The sequence below is a fragment of the Malania oleifera genome, chromosome 6 (genome assembly GCF_029873635.1).
Source record: "Malania oleifera isolate guangnan ecotype guangnan chromosome 6, ASM2987363v1, whole genome shotgun sequence".
In the NCBI taxonomy this organism is placed as follows: domain Eukaryota; kingdom Viridiplantae; phylum Streptophyta; class Magnoliopsida; order Santalales; family Ximeniaceae; genus Malania; species Malania oleifera.
In genome coordinates this window covers 43,758,627-43,779,616 of record NC_080422.1, presented here as the reverse complement: position 1 = coordinate 43,779,616, position 20,990 = coordinate 43,758,627, and the positions used below count along the sequence as shown (strand labels likewise).

Genomic DNA, 20,990 nt, shown 5'->3' with positions numbered 1-20,990 from the left:
AGAATCGTGCTAGATTTACTTTCCATGTATAGCATTCTTGTAAAGTCTATAATATACAGAACTCAACGCCAACTCATTCGGCCATTCACAAAATATTTGACAATGCGCACTAAATGTCAAATTGATAGCTACTATACCACTCTTCCTCAAATTAATTTTAAGCCTAGAAACCGTCTCAAAGATTTGACGAGTCAAAATATTCAAAATCTCAGTGATCACGAATTTAAAAAAAAAAAATAGTATCAGTGGCAAACTAAAAATGGGACATGCAAACCCTTTCTCCACCCACTTCCAGCCCTTTTAGTAAATCCTTATCAACTTCCCTCTCTACCATTATACTCAAAACATCAACTACCAACACAAATAAGAAAGGAGATAATGGATCCCCTTGTCTAACACACCCCAATGCTCTAAAACACAATTTAGGCTCTCCATTCACGATAATAGAAAAGAAAGCATTAGACAAGCAACCTCTCATCCAAAACCTCCACCTCTCCTCAAACCCTTTTCTAAGAGCAAAAACCTTATCTGAAAATTTTTTACTAACCCTATCATAAGCTTCTTCAAAATCCAATTTAAAAAGAATGCCCTTCTTACTCTTCCTAACATCCACCGCTACCTCATTAGCAACCACAATCTACCTACTCTCACAAACACAATTAGAGTCCTAGAAATAGTCTCATCCAGCAGCACACACAACCTATTGCCTAGCAATTTAGCAATGATCTTATACACACTAGTCACTAGGCTAATTGGTCTAAAATCAACAATCTTAATATATCTATTCCTCCAAGGCACCATAGTGATGAAAGTGTAAGTAATGCTCTTGCTCAAGATCACATTACAATAAAATTCATTAAAGACCTTAACAAATCAACCCTATCCACATCCCAACAATCTTGAAAAAAATCCATATTAAACCCATCTGGACCCGCAGCCTTTTCTTCTCCATCATAAACACAGTTGCCCTCACTTCCTCCCCAAAAGGTCTTTCCAACCAACTCACATGACCCCTAGAAATGGGATTCCAATCTAAACCCTCAATCATAGGTCTACAAACATCCTCCTGCAAGTAAAGATTGGAGGAAAAAATCAATATTCTAATTTTCAATAAAAGGAAGATCAAAGATGGTTCATCTCCTCCCAAGTCTAGTTCCCTAATCATGTTTTTCCTCATCTTCCCATAGCCAACTTGTGAAAAAATTTAGTATTACAATCACCTTCTTTTGCCAATTTAAATTTAGTCTTTTGTCACCAACTCTCACTTCCTTAAAAATCAAGTCCTCCAACTCAATTCTTCAGAAGACCTGCTTAGCCTCCTCACTCTCCAAAAGACTTAACACCTTCCTCTTCTCATCTAAAAAATTCAGCTCGCCCAAAATGACAGCTTTCTTGATCCTAATACTCCCCAAGTCCTCCCTATTCCAATTCTTCAAAGTCTCCTTAGCATGCTTAAGCTTCCTCATAAACCTAAACCCTTCCCAAGCCCTCTTTGAATCGTCACTCCAAGAATCTCCAACCAAAGAAGGAAAAGAATCACGATCAAGCCAAATGTTCTCAAACCAAAAAGGAGGACCCCATTTCACCTTACAAGATTCCAACAAGACAGGAAAATGATCACACATGTTTAGAAAAAAAAATTTGAGAAAGATTGGAAAACTCATGCTACCAATCACTACAAAACAAAAACGCCCGACTAGCAACAGTCCTCTCCCTACCCAGACCAAGAGAAAAGGGCATTACCCAAGGGAAAATCCTCAAACCACAGTCTCTAAAAAATCTGTCAAAATTCTGCATACTTGAAGAGAACTTCCATCCCCCCTTTCTCCCTAGGAAACCTAAGGGTGCCCCAAGAAATCTAACAACATTAAAATCACCAACTACGAACTGTATAGGGGAACAAAAACTAACCACATACAACTCATCACAAAATGAGGACCGAAAAGTGGGAATAGGTGTGAGCAACCACTGGCATCTTCCTTTTATATCTACCAAAACCAAAAGGGAGAAAACCCCAACAAAGCTATCAATTTGGGTAATGGAACGAGTGTCCCAAACTACAAGAATGCCCCTAGACATCCCCTAAGAAGCGATAAGCTCCCACTCCTTACACTTTCCCTCCAAAATACACTTCACCAAAACCCGTCTTTTTAAAAAAATCTACATTCTCTAATTTAGTTTCCTAAAGTAACACTAAATCAAGAGAATTCCTAAGCAACACTTTCCAAATCAACCCCCACTTCCTAACATCCCTCAAACCCATAACATCCTAACTAATGAGCTTCATAACACAACTCTCTTCCCCTCCATTACCTTCTTCTCTAACCTAATAGAAGAGTCTAACTTTAAGTTCCTCATGAACCTTGTTTTTTTTCCTAAGTTCTAGGACTTACCCTCACCTTCACCTCATGGCCTAACGGACTTAATAACTTTAAACACAAATCCACCACCCCCCCCCCCCCCCAAAAAAGGACTAATAGCGATGACATCTCCCTCAAGCGAGTCCTCCCCTTGCATATAACATTTATTGTAAAATTAGAATAATTGGGACTGGGAAGAATGCCATTTTGAGAGTAAGAAATTTCTTGATCCTTAATGGAAGAACTTCCATATCATCCCCCTCCCTCTCAATAGGCATGGAATCTCCAGGAATATCACTGGGATTATGCTCAAGATCAGGAACAATGGCCAAAGATCCCTTCTCAATCAAATCTCTAACTTGGTCTCTTGTGTTCCTCAAATGGTGAATACCAACCTGTGCTTCTTCAGAGGGCTTCTTTGGATTACCTAAACCATCTTCCTACTAATCGAACAAAGGAACATCCTCCCAACCAAATAGAGCATTTGACTCATTCACAGAATCAGAATATAGGATTACAGACAAGTTATCATCCCTATCAATTTCATTCTCTGCCAATGCTAATCTAGTAACAAGTCTTTTTTCAGATTCACGCATGCTTCTCATTTCATCATCTAAATCGCAATAAAAATTTAAATTTCCACCAGATCCAGACACATCCAAAGAAGGCAACCCACCTCTTATGTAAGAGAATGAAGAACAAAGAGCTCATTGAACAGGAATACTAGATTCTGGTAATTTATTGTTAATCTGCTTCACTTGATCATTGGGAAGTGAAACCTGAGCTCCCAGCTGCTGATTTCTTAAATCAGATTGGGTTTCAGGTCCAACTTAACGACTTCTCCTTCCTCCTCCTGATGGACTTCAGCACTTAAATTAAAATAAAATAGAGGATTGGGCTTGACCCATCTCAGTTGCCTTGCCCAAATCCAAACCTTCCTGGTGCTGGTGAGCTAAATCAACACATTGGGCTTATCCAGGCCAACCTCCCTTGATTTTCCCAGACCCACAGCTTCAGCAGGCTTAGATTGCCCTTTCTTCTCTCTACCTAAACACTGCCCCTCTCTTGTCAGGCACATTACCCTGAAGCCCGTCTAATTTAATCCCAAGACAATTTAAATTTAAATTTGAAAATTTACACCTGCCAACTCACGAAGAAGGTGCTGAAACCAGAGGATCCCTACTCTTTGTGGTAAAGATTCTCCCGAGGGTGTTCAGAGACTTCAACAGAGGAAATCTAAGAGCATTGTCATAGGAAACCCCCAGCAAAAGCCTCTAAAATACACTCACTTTCCCACCCATGGTATTGCTTCTTCAAACATGAGCTGAACCACAATCAGCACATCTCCATCCAAAATCACTGACCATTGGCGTCTCGTCTCATTCACACCCTTGATTTTGATAGAAGCTATATCCTACAGAGCATGAATTTGAAAGCTTTCCAAATTGATGCTTCTGCACCCTGAGGAATACAAACAGAGTGGGATCAACCTTGATTTTTAAATTACTCCAAGACCAAAAAAAACAACCCCTTCCATTCGAAAAAGAGTTTTAGGCTAGGGGCCCCTCTCACTGTTCCGAAGATTCAACCTCCAAAATACTTAACAAGCCCTAATCCGAAATCACATATACCCAACTTTCCTAAAACCCACTGGAACCTTTTGAATTTCAACTGTAAAATCAGCCAGAACCTTCCCACAAATTTTTACATTCAAAAGGACAAATTATCCACATGAACAATGTTAATCACCTTCCAATCAGGTATAAAAATTTGATGAACCCCCATAAAGAGATTATGAATCACTCCTCCCAAGAAAACGAACAAGAAACCAAAAGAGAGTTTCTCAACGAGGCAACTACTTTGACGAACATTACATCCTTGCTGTGTTGATTTTCAATAAAAATTGCAGAGATTAGCTGAATCAATTTGATAGAAAATCTATACTATATATAAAAGTGCAAATAGCATAAATCATTTTGAGACAAAAATATCTCTATCTTTTGAAAGTAAGACAAAAAATACCTAACAGTAAATTGTTATACAATATATATCATAATGACATAATCTATTAAAAGAAATAAATTTTCATACAATATATATAAGTGGAAATGGTGTAAGTCATTTTGTGAGCAAAAATATACTTATCTTTTTTTAAGACCAAATATTCCTAAAAGAAGTAAATTTCCATACTATAAAGTAATTCAACCAAAATTAGTTAAAATTACATTTAGAATGTCTAGAAATTCTTGCTTAAAAAATAAAATAAAAAACTTTCATCTGATTAAAAAATAAAATAACCTAACATTATATATACATACCTATATCTATAAATATATCCATACAATAAATTAATAAAAGTAGAAATAGGATAAATAATTTTTTGACAAAATATCCTTACATTTTAAAATAAGATAATATTCCTAAAGGAAAGTAAATTTAATCCATATAATTGGATAAGTTAAATGCTTGAACCGAAAATATATATATATATTCGGTTCAAGCATTTAACTTATCCAATTATATGGATTAAATTTACTTTCCTTTAGACATATTATCTTATTTTAAAAGTAATTAAACTAAACTAGTAATATATATGCAAGTAATGTCAATCATTTTGTAGGTAAAATAAGAAAAAACATTCCTAAAAAAACAAAATTCAAGAAAAATTAGATAGCTAAACATTAAATTTTATTTTAAGAAGTATACGTAAAAACTAATTCAATTAAAAAATAAAATAAATACAATGGTATTGCAAATACTAAATAAAAGATATATCTCAAAGTAAAATATGTAAATTCTTCTAATTTCATCTATAATTATTTTGAAGTATCTAACATAATTTAGATAGGTAATAATATAACTTTTGAAAATTAAATTTTAAAAATAAAAGTTACTAAACTAGAAGTACTCCCAAATAATTTATTTGAAATTTGGGGAAAAACTCATGAATTGATTATTGAGTAAACAAAAATATAATAATTACTATAAATATTTTAGGTAGCCAATCACAATTTGCAAATTGCAATATATTTACCAATATTTTCATTGGAAGAGACATAAATTAAGATTTTTTATAAAATAAAAATAATAAAAATGTATTCATTAAATTCCTTATCAATAATGACATATAAATATTAAACTTAATATTTTGTGTAATGTTAATTAGAGCATTCCCAACATACCATACCTTATAGTTTTAGTTTTTTTCCTGTCCCTATATCTACATGGTTTGATAATAGTATCTTAGGTCAATGTTTGTATTTTATAATTTTAAATAAAATATAATTTTTTTATAAAAAAACTTTGAACATTCATATTTTAATATTTACAAACTAATTATGAAAATATATTATCAATTTTATAAAAAATTTCTAAATTTTACTAAGAAATTAAAAATATTTTACATAATATTATTCACATGCAATCACGTGCCACGCACATGTTATATTTACTAGTAGTTTTAAAACTCGTTTACCAGTTTCTTTCATCTGGTTCCTTCAATTTTCTGGGTTTGACCAGTGTTTTGGTTGTAAAAAATGTGGTGAGGATCATATTGGACATACAGCTGGTACAGGTTAGCCAGCCTGGTTCAATTCTAAAAGATTGATTAAGACCCATATGCACATGCATGCATGAGCGCGGGCATGTGCATAACTAGATAATCAGGCTATTCTCTTGTTACTCAAATAACTTAATAGCAAAAGAGACATTAGGAGTTTGAATTAAAGATGTGCCTTGTAGATGACAAGCCTTTGCAAGTATGCTATCTCATCTGCATTTGGATATAGTGTTCCCCGGGGTATAGTGTCAAATCTCTTGGAAATCCTCATCTCAGGGACAGATACAGGTACGAGAACTCGTGCCCCCACCTCCATGACTTCATTAGGCTTGATCTGTAGATTTGCTGTGAATTATAGGATAATTAAACCCAAATGGAATTTCATAAATTGACAAGAAATAAATATGTAGCGCACAGGAAATTTCTAATTGAGATGGTGAAATCAATAAAATAAAACAATTGGACATTTCACGAGCACTGGTACCTGTCTCAAAGATTTTATTAGTAAATCCTTTTCTACAACTGAGCCATCCATATTAGAACAGTCCATCTGGACCTACAACAAGAACAAATATACGTAAAAGCTTGAAAATATAATTTTCAATCACAATAATTCATCATAAAGCATTATACGTAAAACTGGTTGAAGAACTATCAGGCTCCAAATACATAATCTGTAACAGTGCCCACTTTATTAATTCACCAACTAAATCTAGTTAAGTTCAGAATAAATATTTAAGGCCTATTTTGCTCATGCATCAACACTATCTTATAAGCACTTTCCTTCAAAAGCTAAAACAATGAAAGAGTAAAAAGTCCGTTTCAGGTTGTTTTCAGCTGCAAAGAAATTACCTTTTGAATCAGACAAACACAGGTGAAGCTCTTAAATTCATCACATTTCTTTTTGTATAAATAAGAAAAAGTGAGAGGATATCTGCAAACGTGGAGAACTACTTTTTCCAGTTTGTGAAAATGGCCCATTTAAATAAAAATTCAGGAAAAAAGTTTCAAAAATGCTAGCCAAATGCACTCAACAAATAATTATTCACCCTTTTCATAGAACAAAATAATGATTTTCAAATATGATATCAAAGTCAAGACAGGTCCTTGGGTAGCCCAACAATGGCAGCACACACCAGAATAATTTTGTCATAAACAAATGGCAGATGAACATCTTTTCCTCTTATATTTTAGAACTGGTTATCCATAGTTAAACTATATTCTGTGACACAGCATTAGGCAGAAGATATATTGAAAATGCTATTTTTTTTATAAAAAAAAAAAAAATTCAGACAACTTCCAGAAGACGACAATAGAACAAATGCTGAGCATCATCCAACCATGATAATTAAGGACAGTATTCGACCTATTACCCAGCACCTTAGCTATGATCTCATACGCACTAGAAACTAAACTAAGAGGCCGAAAATCTGAAACCATAATTGAGCTATTCTCCTTAGGCACTAAAGAGATAAAGGTGGAAATAGTACTCTCCCCCAATTAATCATTAGCATGAAACACATTTTTAAAAAATAAAATTAAAAAAAAAAAAAAAAAAAAACCTTCATTAAATTCCCCACACCACCCCCCCCCCCCTTTTTGGGGGCCACCACATCCCAACACTCTTGAGAAAATCTATATTAAACCCATCAAGCCAAAGAATCTTATTCCTCTCAAGACTAAAATCTACAGACCTAACCTCCTCCTCAAAAAGCCTCTCCAACCAAGACAATGAACATCTGAAACAGCACTCCACTCCAACCCCTCAATCATAGGTCTTTCTAAATTTTCCTCCATGAACAAATTCCTAAAAAATCCAATTACATCTCCGGCTGTCAACCTCTCATCTGTCACTATTTGTCCTGACCTTAACTCCATCTCTCTAATATAATTACATCTCATTGGTCCATTAGCCACCTTATGAGAGAATTTAGAGTTACTATCCCCCTCACTAAGCCATTAAACTTAGTTTTTTGCCTCCAACTCCTAACCTCCTTCAGAACACTCTCTAACTCGTTCTTCAAACTCACTGTTCTAACTTCTCTTCCACAGTAAGACCCTCAATCTCTTTCCTACTCAACACACTCAACTCACTTAAAATGCTCCCTTTTATAATTCCAAAATCTTCAAACACCACTAAATTCCACTTTTTAACTCCTTTTTCCACCCCTTCATAAATCTAAAACCTTCCCGCCCAACAAGATCACAACTGCTCAAAAACTCCTTGACCAAATTACAAAAACCATAATAATCCATTCACATAGTACCAAACCAAAATGGAGTAGGTCCACATGTAACCTTTCTAGACTCCAACTGAACAGGAAAATGATCAGCCAGGGGCCTAACAAAAACTTCTTAAGAGTGAGATCAAAAAAGTTCATCCTTCCACTCTTTGGAAAAAGAAAATAGTCTAATCTACTAGCTACAACTGTACCCCACAACTGACCAAGTAAACAAAGCATTCTGGAACTAAATCAAATAAAAAACTGCATATTAAACTAAAACCTCCCACCACCTACTTTCTCATATAGGAATCTCACAAGATAGAAGTTTCCCCCCAGCACCCATAGGACAACACAGCCCCCAATTCCTCCCAGTCTGATCTAAAAATGGCTGCAGAATGACCATACACAGGCAAACTGCCACTGCCCCCTATCCTCCACTTCCAACAACACAAACAAGCGGAAAAAAAAAACCCTAATGCAATCCACTATGTCACACTAGTGTCCCAAGTGAGGAAAATACCTCCAAAATCCCCTCTAGAAGATAGATAGCCCACTCTTTATCTCCATCTGGCCAAATCTCCTTAATAATACACAATTGACACACTCTAACTTAGTTTCCTTAACATTAGGACCTCATGAAAATACCTAACCACCACTTCCCTAACAAGTCCCCTTTTGTTAGAATCACCAAGCCCTCTAACAACCCAACTCATTGATATCATATTTTAACAATCTTACCCCCTTTAGTCTTTATTAAATCCTCTATCCCCACCCCTAAATTATTAATCGAGGATTCTAAGTTTTTCAAAGCTTTCTCAACCCTTTCCTTCTTCCTCTCATAAGTCTTTGGAGACATAAGCTCCCTACCTAAAGGACTCATTAATTTAAACACCTCATCCAGAAGGCCTTGTGGGTCTTGGTTGTCTCCCTCACCTCCTAAAGAATTAATATAATGTTATTTCCCATTAGTTCCCTCCCTTTGGCACATAGCATAATTTAGAAAATTAGTAATACTTCTTGGAATGGGAAGAATACCTTTCAAAACCCAAGGAGTTTGCGTGGGTCTGGCTGGAACATTAGAAGGTCAGGAGGTGTTACGAAAAGGATCTTGATTAAGGCAGTCTTGGATAGGTACTCCTCTCATATCCGTCTTATTCAAGAAACTAAATTGGAATTGATTGACAGGGGGATTGTTAGGAGCATTTGGGCTGGTCATTGTAGGGAGTAGGACTTCCTACCCTCTCAAGGAGCCTTAGGGGGTATCCTTGTCTTGGGGATTCTTAGTCTATTTCTAGAGTGGATACTCTAATGGTGCTTTTTCCCCTTCCTATGTTAGTTGTGAGAGGCAGGCTTCAGTGTTGGGTTTCTTCACTTCTAGATCAACCCTTAGGAGTTCTTTTTGGGATAAGCTTATGTTTTCAGTTTTTGCTCCCTAGGTGGATCATGGGCAATGATTTTAACACGGTGAGGTTTCCAAGGGAGAAAAAAAGGAGGGGTAGAGATACTGCTAGTATACAAAATTTTGACTTGTTAGTCAAGGAATGCGGTAGAGACCTCCCCTTGAGGAATTCTTCTTTTACTTGGATTGTGGGGGGGGCCAGGGCGGTGGCTAGCAGGCTAGATATATTCTTGTTCAGTGGTGAGTGGAGGATGGATTTTGTAATCTATCCCAAAGTGCTTTCCCAAGGACTACTTCCAATCATTTTACTATTTTGTTGGAATCTACTAAGGTGTCTTGGGGTCCCACCCCTTTTAGGTTTGACGATATGTGGTAGGATCAAGCAATTTTTAAGCCTTTGGTTAGGGAGTCTTGGGAAGAGGATACGGTGAGGGATTGGAACGGGTTTAGATTCATGGGGAAATTGAAGCATTTGAAGGAGAAATTGAATTTCTAGAATAAGGAGGTGTTTGGCGATGTAAGAATAAGAAAGCCTAGCCTTTTGGGTGAGATGGCCTCCTTGGATAGAAAGGAGGAGTTGATTAATATTTTGGAAAGCAAGGAGGCAAGAAGAGTTTCTTTAAAGAATGAGCTGGAAGAGGTGATCTTTAAGGACCAAATTCAAATGGGTCAAATATGGTGACTGTAATTCTTCATTCATTCATAGGCTAGCTAATGGGAAAAAGAGTAAAAATTTGATCAAGAAGCTGGATGCAAGGCGTGGGAGAGTTATTAGTGATATTTGTGAGATTGCATCTATGATTACTAATTTCTTCCATAATTGTATTCAGAGGAGGACTATTGTAGACCGATGATAGAGGGGTCAAAGTGGAATCCCATAACCAAAGAACGAATGCATTGGGTAGAGAGATTTCGATGAGGAGGAAGTGAGGGGGTGATTTTTGGGATGGAACAGAATAAGGCCCCGAGTTCGGATGGTTTTAATATTGCTTTCTTCCAAGATTGCTAGGAGATTATTAAGGGTGATTTGTTTAAAGTCTTTACCAATTTTTATGGCAATGGGATCTTGAGTAGGAGCATTAATTCCTCCTTTATAGCTTTGATGCCTAAGAAATCCAAATCTATCAAGGTTGAGGATTTTAAACCTGTTAGTCTTGTCTCTAGTGTTTATAAGGTTATCACTAAAGTATTAGCTAATAGGTTGAGTGTGGTGCTCAATGAGACTATTTCTAGCGCTCAAAGTGTGTTTGTTGGGGGGATAAAAATAGTCGATGCTATTTTGGTGGCCAATGAGGTAGTGGCAGATGTTCATAGGAATAAGAAGAGGGGGTCCATTTCAAATTGGATTTTGAGAAAGCTTATGATATAGTGAGTTCGTTTCTTGGATAAAATCTTTACAACAAAGGGTTCTGGTTAGTGTTGGCATCGTTGGATAGGAATTGCTTGTCTAATGTGTGGTTTTCAATGATTGTGAATGGCAAACCCAAATCCTAGTTTAGTGCCTCCAGGGGTATTAAACAAGGAGACCCTTTATCCCCATTCGTCCTTGTAGTTAAGGTATTAAGTAGGACAGTGGCTAGGGCTATGGAGAGGGGGTTGGTAGGAGGGCTAGAAGTGGGAAGAGAGGGAGTGGTGGTGTCTCATCTGCAATTTTCTGATGACACCATTTTCTTTATAGACGATCATAGCCCTTCTTTCAGGACAATTTTTGGTATTCTCCATATTTTTGAGAGGGCATCTAGGCTTAAAATTAATATTAGGAAGAGTGGTTTAGCAGCTACAAATGTGCCCATTGAGCGCGCTAGTGAGTGGGCTTGGGACATGGGGTGTGGCATATTGGATTGGCCTTTGACTTAGGGGTTCCTTTGGGGAGTGATCCTAGAGCTGTGAATTTTTGGAATCCTGTCGTGGAAAGGTTGATGAAGCAATTAGATGGTTGGGAGGGGGCTTTTACTCTCTTGGAGGTAGAATCACTCGTATTCAGGCTTGTATATCTAGTATTTTGTTGTATTTCTTGTCTACTTTTAAGATTTTAGTGGGGATTGCTAGCAAGCTTGAGAGAATTATGAGAGATTTCTCATTTTCTAGTGTGTTGGGGGGGGGGTGTTATAGGGAACACTTAGTGAGCTAGGAAGACGTCTATAAGTCTAAAGAAAGGGAGGGGTGCTGGGTCTTGGTAACTCGGTGTCTAAAAACATTGCTCTTTTAGCTAAATGGTTATGGTGCTCCCCCCTAGAAGATTCTTCCCTTTGCATAGAGTAATAAGAAGTTTGGGTTGAGTGAATATGGTTCGAATACCAATGCTAATTTAAGATGTTCTTTGGAGAGTCCGTGGGGGTTTGTTTCTCATATTGTTCCCTTATTCACTAGTCACACTAAATTTGAGGTGGGAAGGGGTTCTCAGATTTGTTTTTGGAAAGACCCATGGTTGGAGAATGATGCACTTTCCACATTTTTCCCTTGTCTCTTCCAATTAAGCTGAGGGCAGAATAATGTCATTTCTTTCTTTGCTGGCGATTTGAGTAGTCCTTTGATTTCTTGTAATCTCCATTTTAGAAGACCTCTTAATCATAGGGACTTGGTGGAGTTGTCATCCTTGTCCTTATTGAATAATTGTAATCTTTCTTCGATGAGGGGTGTTCATTCTTAGTCTTTGGATCGTTTGGAGGTGCATTCTTGCAATTCATTTTTTGAATTCTTGACCCATTCCAATTCTTTATCCCCTCTCTATTCTATTATTTGGAATGCCGAAGTAACCCCCCAAAAAAAAGGCTTTTACTTGGTTGGCTGTGCTTAATAAAATCAATACCAATAAATTGTTGCAGACTTGCAAGTACCTTTGAAGGCTCTTTCTCCAGACATTTGTGTGCTCTGTTATAAGAACTCCAAGACAACTTCTCATCTTCTTTTGCAAATCAAATTTGCTTGGAGGATTTGGAACAAGTTATTCAGTATTTTGGGTGAGATTTGGGTCACAGTGGAGGATTTGTTAGCTACTTCTTTCACAGGTTTTGGAAGGAGGAAGGATATGGCAGCTTTGTGGAAATGTGGCATGCTCGCAGTCTTGTGGGGTTAAGGTTGGAGCCACTGTCTTAAATTTGCACGAAATTGTCAAAATTTCTACTTTCCATCACCCTCAAAATCGAAATGGCAGTCAATTTTTGTCTTACCTAATTTCCTTCAAAATTTCAAAGGATCATCCAAGATTTATCAAAATCTCAAAATTTTAGTGAGACTTGTTGAAATTTTAACTACAGAATGAAATTTCCTTAGAATTCAAATAAAGGGCAGCCCAGTGCACAAGGCTCCCGCGTATGCGGGGTCCAGGGAAGGGGCAGACCACAATGGGTCTATAGTATGCAGCCTTACCTTGCATTTTTGCAAGAGGCTGTTTCCACACCTTGAACTCGTGACCTCTAGGTCACACAGCGACAACCTTACCGTTGCGCCTAAGCTCCCATTCAAATGCAAAGTGAAATTTCTCTCTTAAATTTATCTAATTTTCTTTTCTTGAAACAAAATATTATTACAAGGGCTTTGAAATTATATGAAAATTAAACTTACAACATTTTATTTCATCATTCATGTCCAATTATTTTTATTGAATAGTAAGTAATATTTTATTGATTTATGAATTTCATTTATATTAACCAAATAAGTTTAAAACACATAATATATTACAATTATTGCACCTCAAACACAACATAGTGCATTTAATTTATAATATACTGGTTCTAAAACTTACATTATTATGTCTATTCATCATATCTAAAGTTTCATAGAAGAATTCCATGCTTTATTATTAGTTTCCATCATTTTCCAAAATCGAAATTGACATTGAAATCAAAATTTCCAATGAAATTTCTGTACTTTTGGAGCTTCGAAATTTTAGTAGAAATTGAAATAAGACCTTGGTTGGAGCGTAATACATGGATCTTTTCTGGGAAAAAGTTAAATTGGTTACTTCTGTAAGAAAAGATTCATTATTTTTATTTTAGAACAAAAGAAGAGATTTCATTAATAAGAGAAGAATTTACAAAGAGGAGAATATGATATCTCCTGTCAAAATTCTGGAATAAACCAGAAGAAAGAAACTAAAAAACAAATAAAGATTAATAAAAATCAAAGCAAAAGATTCTTCCATTCTTGCTGAACTTCCAAAAAGCTAACTCCCTTGAAGCATCCAAAGTCAACACAGCAAGAGGCCCAGCACTAAATCTTCTCCCAAACCAGCTGCCTATTCAATTTTTCCCCTGAAATAATCTATGCATTAGCTCCAACCATAATTCCCACAATACTGCAAAAATACGGCATTCCCAAAGTGCAGTCCTATCCTTCCTTCTACCAAAACCCTCAAAAGAAATAGCCAGCGGCAAACCCAAGTTTCTCCCATGACACCATATAAATTTTTCCAGATTCTCCAAGCATAAACACAATGTAAGAACATAAGAGATGCCGTTTCAGAATTCAAATAACAGAGCACACATACATCTAGAGATGAGGTCTTCCAAGGTCTCCTGATTTGCAGTACATTATTAGGATTGATTTTATTAAGCACAATCAACCAAATGAAAGCCTTAATTTTTGGGGGATCTTCAACCTACCAAATAGATGAATATAAAGGAAAACAAGAGTTGGAACGAGTCAAAAACTCAACATAAGATTTACAAGAATACACCCGGAATGATTCAAAGCCAACGACTGAGTTTCCCTAGCTGAAGAAAGATGATAATTGTTCAATACAACAACAAGGAGGAAAGTTCCATCAGCTCTCTATCATTTACAGATCTTCTAAAATGAAAGTTCCAAGAAGCCAGAGGGCTAACCGAATCAACCACAAAGAAAGAAATTATACAATTCTGCCCTGAGCTCAACCAAAAGAGAGAAGGAAACGATGCCAATAGAACATCATTCCTCAACCACGGGTCTTTCCAAAAACGAATCCGAAAACCCCTTCACACCACAAATTTAACATGAGGAGTGAATAAGGGGTAAATCTGAGAAATAGATCTCCATGTACTCTCCAATGAACATCACAAACTAACATTGGTACCCCACCTAGGGGTGGGCATGGTTCAGTTAACCAAACTATACCACCCAAATCATTAACTGAACCAAAGTTTCAGTTCGCTAAAAAATGTGAACCGAAACTGAACGATTTAAAACAATTAACCAAAATTCGATTAATTGGTTTTTAGACCAATATCTATAAGTTAACCAAACGAACCGAACCGCTAACTATAACTTAAAATTTTAAAGTCACTACAAATCATATTTTTTCTTTCATAATAATCAACATGTAAATTTAAATATTCATCATTAAAATTTAAGCATCAATCTTAGTGCAATACAACTTTTTAAATTTAAATTATTAAAATGTTATATAATATCATATATAATATGTATTTTTATATATATTTATAGTGATATCAGTTCGGTTTGGTAATTGTGGTTATTGAATGTGCCAAACCAAAACCAATCTGATAACCGAAAAAATTAAAAATTCCAAACTGAAACCAAATCAAAAAAACAGTTAACTGATTTTTTGGTTCGGTTTGGTTCAATTTTGTGCTTTGGTTTGGTTTTTGGTTTTTCTTGCTCACCCCTAATCCCATCTATTCTCAGCCAACCAATACTTACTTCTAATCACTATATGTCAAAGGGAATGATCTTCTAAGGGAAAACGCCATAACCATTCAGCTAAGACAGCAATGTTTCTAGACACCAATTTTCCAAGACCAAGCCTCCTTCCAATTTAGACCTGCAAACCTCTTCCCACCTTACTAAATGATCCCAAAAACCCCCAACTCCATATCACAAGAACTCTGTCATTATTTTCTCCATCTTATTTGCAATCCCACTAGAATCTTGAAAATAGACAAATAATATATTGGAATACTGGATAAACAAACCTGAATGAGGGTGATTCTACCCCAAAAGGGAAAAAGTACCCCTTTCCAATCATCAAGCCTCTTGGCCTCCTTGTGGCGTGTCGGACTTGGATTTTTTAAGGGTGCAAGTTTTCGGGATTTACAAAGAGATTGGAGGAACATGCTCGCTTTATGTTTATTTTTTCTTTGTTGTTTTTTGTTTTCAACTTCTTGTTTGTTCTAGGATTTTATAGGGAGATGTCTTATTCTCATCCTTTTAAATTCTTTTCCTATTAATGAAATCTTCTTTTACTATCAAAAATAACTAAAAAATAATCATCATCACCTCATTAATGAACTCTAGGGTCAATGGAGACTCATAACCATCATCCTCCTGCCTCACCTCCTTCCCCTTAACTTTCAGAAAATTTAACTTTATTTCCTGATTAGCTTTTCAATTAATTTTGCTAATACTCAAATTATTACAAGCATGCATTCCCCAGCATTTCCCGAACATACTGCCACTAGAAACCCTTGACACAGTGCAAAGCTTCAGAAGTCCATCGCTCCTAACCAAATCACTACACAAGCAAGATCAATCTTCATTCAGTGAATTCTAACATCCGGCTTCAAGAAATTCTGACATATCTTCCACTTCTTCCACCTGCAATTGGGCTTGGTACTCACAGCTCAACTAACACTGTCCTTCCAACATTCCCTTGCTTAACCTCTCTTCTAGTAAGCCTAAAAATATTAAGCCCAATATCCTTACCCTGCATTTGGGAGCAAGGAATTCGGACCTTGGATTTGGACAAATCGTAGTGCAACGGATTTTCTTCCAAATCCACACAAATCCAAATCGAAGCCCTGAAATTCATGCTCCTGAACACTACCTTAATCACATTAGAACAGGCTTGAACTAACTCCACCCGAAAGCTGCAAGCCAATTATTAGACGGCTCACTAGAACAACCAACTGCCTCAGTGCACCCAATTACCCAAATATGAACTAAAATTCCCTCCGTTCTCCAGCAAATCTCATGAGGAATAAAAATTGAAATTCCTCTGAGATTGTTGGCCAACAAATCTATTCCTCCAATGATCTCTCCGGAACCTCATTGTTGCCAAACTTCTACAAATTTTGGCCAAATTTTCTGGCTAATCCCATCTCCATGTCCAATCAACTCCCAACCTTGATTGCATCCAGAAAAAATGATAACTTCCAAATCTCTAAAATAGTCAACCCTGAATTTGGATCAATGTTTTAGAAGGCTCAATTGAGGATCACCTTGAGGCTCGATCTAAAATACCAAACCCCAAAAAGGCCAATGCATTACACACTAAGCTAACACACTTGTCCGATTACTGCACTTCAGATGCCTCTCTTCCCAATTTATTCTTCCTTGAGCTTTTGACATTTCATTGATTTTACAAAAAGACTTCCACCAGTACAACAGCTCAACTTCGTCCAGAATTCTCAGCAAAAACGATCTCCTAAAATAAAAATCTTCCCAATATATCTTAAGTTTCCAAATTTATTATCCATGAACCCATCAATATGATCTAAATTTCTTAAGCCATGGGTATACTGTTTTATCAGAGTTGATCCCTCACCTAATAAATCTTGTTAACCCCCAAAACCAAAAGAGACATTTTTGCATCCAACTTCTTAAGATACACAGCAACATGAGGCCCATAAAATCTTACAAACTGGAAAATCCCCCTATCTGCTTTGACAAACTGCAAGGATGCCACAAAATCTTTCATAAGAATCAGCTGAACAGGAACTAATTCACTGGACGATAGTAGCTCACCCCAGAATACCAATCTCACTGCACCAAACCATGATCTGAGAAACAAGACCAGTCAATCAACTCGACAGAAAATTGATCACTAGAAGAGTTACCACTAGCACTCTGATATTTTGGAATATAAAATAACGCTCAAACTCAAGTCCACTCGATGGTAAAACAACTTCACCAAAGGAGACACCAGTCACGCCACATTATCAGAGATAGAGAGAGCGCCCGGTTAAGGATCACAAATTGCCTGCCAAACAGACAATTATGACCTCATGAATTTAAAGGATAGAATATCTAAAAAAAGCTAACTCAGGAGCACTTCAATTTTCAGCATTTCTTTTAGATAAGTTAATGTTAAACAAGCTAAGACCAAGAGAAGGGAAGAAATGGGTGGGGAAATGAATTCTAGAAGGCCAAGAGCTTGAATAGTGTCAAATGTACAAAGAATATCAATGGTTCTATATCAAAAGGAATGAGATGCATGGGATTATGGTGTCCTTGGACAAAACCTCTATTACAAACTTATTTTAAATATGAGACACTAAAAGGGACTGACAGCAGCAATTGCATGTGTAAAAGGGAATTCCCACCAAGCATGTTGAAATTTGTTTTAACTTCAATTAAAAGTAAATAAACGTCACTTAATGATAAGTGGGAAAGAGAGAAAAGAAAACTAGGCTCGCAGCCAAGAGTTACAGAGAGAGAGAGATAGAAGGTAAAGGGGAAGGCAAGAAGAACATATGAGAAGACAACAAGAAGAAAGTATCAAACAAGAAAGGAGAGAAGACTAAAGAGGGCAAGCAAGAGAAATATAAAGAAGCATCTGGAGAATGACAAGGTGGATGTTTCTTGCATGAAATGAAGATAAAAAATACATATGACCAAAAAATATTTGGTTTAAAATGAAAAGGAATAGAAAGTCACTTCAATCATGGGACACAACGATCAAGAAAATACAAACATATACTTACAAAGATTCCTTCTTAATTCATGGGGGTTATATTCACATTTAAAATGGTGAAATTATCTTATAAGATGGTGAATAAATGATGGATGGACAAATAAATATTCTAAAACATAGTGTAAAAATACACTAAGCTAGACACTTGTTTTTTTCCCTTTTACTTTTTAACCTTTATATAATGAAAACATAAAGTATATGTGCAAGACAAAATATTAGGATAAATCTTTAAAATGAAAAATGAATGATTTTATATAATCGTTATAACGTGACATTGTGAGCGTGGATCTAAGCCCAACCAATGTAACCATAGGTCATGAAGCCAATTTTTATTTGCAAGTGAGCTCTTGAAGAAACAATACTGAGATTTCCACCACATGAATCATCAAAAACCATGGTTCCTCAACTAACTTCCCCGTGTTAAGCAAATAAGATGGTGAGAAAGCAAATTTCCGAACTCATGGAAGTCATAGAGGCTAAAAGGCATATAAAAGTGCATTTGTGATGGAAATGCAAATTATATATATAATAATTATTGCTCGAATTAAAGGAAAAAAAATGCCATATTTGTTCCACATACTTTTCTCGCCACAGCCAATATTCGCATTGGGTCGTCAAAATGACAAGTATGTGCATCTGGTTTTGGCTAATGGTGACTTTGTCTAACAAGGGCCATATAGATTTTTTATGCTAAAACAAGATCAAAATAACAAGTCATTGATGTGCTTCTCTCAAAACTACAACAATGAGAATAGAAAATTTTTCAAACCCATCTTTGAAACCACACTTTTACAAAGAAAATTCTCTTCATTACCTCAATACAAAATGGCCCCAAAAATATTTAGATTTGATTAAAATTACAAGTGAAGAGTTTCTAACATCCTTTTCTTCCGCAATTTCACCATGGCTTATTGCTACAAAATTTTCACCTTGCCAATCTAATCTTAAGGTGCAACCACTTGGGTGATATGATATCACACTCTTGTTGTAGTTAAGAGTAATACCTTCAGGTTTTGCATGCCTATTTTCCCCACTTCCCACTAGTTTTCTCTTTATTATTTATAATTTATTGCCCTCATCATTGTTTCTTGTTTTTCCATTCAATGCCACAAATTCTTACCTCTTTCCCCGCCAAGTGATCAATTGGCTATGCCTCGTAATTTTGACTTATTTTTAATGTACTTATTGTTACCCATTAAAGCAGTCTCTCTCACACACATAAAAGGATATTATTTCCACATACAAAAAAAAAGTTCATTTTAAACCTCAATGCATACTAAACAACTAAAAACTTTTAGCAGAATGATTAATCTATATTCTTCACAACCTGCCTACATTCTTCATATCTAAGGGTACAGCTCTCTTCAAGAGTTCAAGTAGCAAAAAAAACAAAGATACAGCTCTCTAATCAAAGTTTCAAACATCTAACAAATTACTTCAACCACATAATACTGGCGTAAGTACAAAATCCACCACATAAATGCATGGCTTGATTCCTTAAAACCAAGCTACTTATTTTCCACTCAGTCTAAGCAAACCTAACCAAGACTTAAACCCCAGTTTTTCAATACCTATGAATTTTGTCTTCTTGGTGGATGGGAGAGGAGCAGAACAATGATTTGCATCCCTGGTTACTATAACTAACTAAAATAAGCTTATGAGCTTTGCCAGCAGGAAGATCTGCTATTCCTCACAAAAATAAGTCTAATAAGTCTATCCATGAAATATTGTCGCCAACCAATTCCTCTGCTTTTCTATCTTTACAATTCAAGAGACCATGTCGGCTATAAATTAGTGTATAAATTGCAACATACAAGACTAAAATTTATATGCCCCAAAAAGTAATGCCAAAAAAATTTAAAAAAAAAAAACATTTTCAACAAGTAGCAATTTACACAGAGAAATCATTAAAAGATAATATCACAAATATGATAAAAACTAAATTTTTTTTTTCTAATTAATAAGCGAAGCAGTGAATAACACAAACCCACAACTTGGTCTTAATGAATCAAACTGGCACTAATTCTTTACCCATGACACTTGATTATGACAATATACTACAACAACTTCCATGTACTTTGTTCGAGAACAATAAAAAAAATTGCAAAACAAACCATACAATTTGATAGATAAGTACTAAAACTCACAAGTCCTTTGTTAAAATGGGATTGGATGACAGAATCGCGGATTACAGCAAAATAGTACTTAACCCAACTGATCGCAGTGACATGAGAGGACTGGTTCTTTCCGGGCAAGGGGTGTGTAGGGAAGGGAGGCAAAGATAGAAGCTGTCGGGGCTTGGGGCCCTCCTTTGGACAGCCCAACCGAGCGATGTTGTTGGAAACTCTGATGATCGGGTTGGCCGAAGCAGGTGGAGGAGGAGAAATTCTCGAGTAATGCCTCACCGCGCAAAACATGCACCGATGGAGAGCCTTCTTCCCCATTGTTGTGCATGCTCCACCTCGAGATATGTCTTGTTTCAGTGAGGTGAAAAAGAGAGAAGAGAGAGAAGAGGACTGACGGAGAAGATGAAATCGGGGGCGTTAAACGGGTAAGCTAGGTAGAGTGTTTTTTTTTTTTTTGTGACCAAATTGAGGTTACGGAAATTTAAAAAACAAAAAGAAAACAAACAAATATTTTGAATGGATGAGTTCATTAGCTATCTAATGAACATGTCTCATATGTCTGCACTATTAATATCCTTATAAACCTATCTCATATGTCTGGACTAATTATATTTTCATGTAAATCTATTCCAATTATTTGTACTAATAAAGTTAGCGTTAGCTAGCTTGTGAAGGTTATAAAAGACTCC

General features: G+C 36.1%; 1 protein-coding gene across 1 annotated transcript in view; it reads right to left on the bottom strand.

The window, feature by feature from the left end:
- Window positions 1-20,746, bottom strand: part of LOC131158069 (RNA pseudouridine synthase 3, mitochondrial) — a 39,356-nt gene extending 18,610 nt beyond the window's left edge. The window contains exons 1-3 of the mRNA XM_058112632.1: window positions 20,323-20,746; window positions 6,404-6,475; window positions 6,095-6,253 (exon numbers count right to left, since the gene is read on the bottom strand). Coding sequence (XP_057968615.1) covers window positions 6,095-6,253; window positions 6,404-6,475; window positions 20,323-20,619 — 528 coding nt within the window. The 5' untranslated portion in view covers window positions 20,620-20,746. The remainder of the gene's footprint in view (window positions 1-6,094; window positions 6,254-6,403; window positions 6,476-20,322) is intronic.
- Window positions 20,747-20,990: the final 244 nt, after the last annotated feature.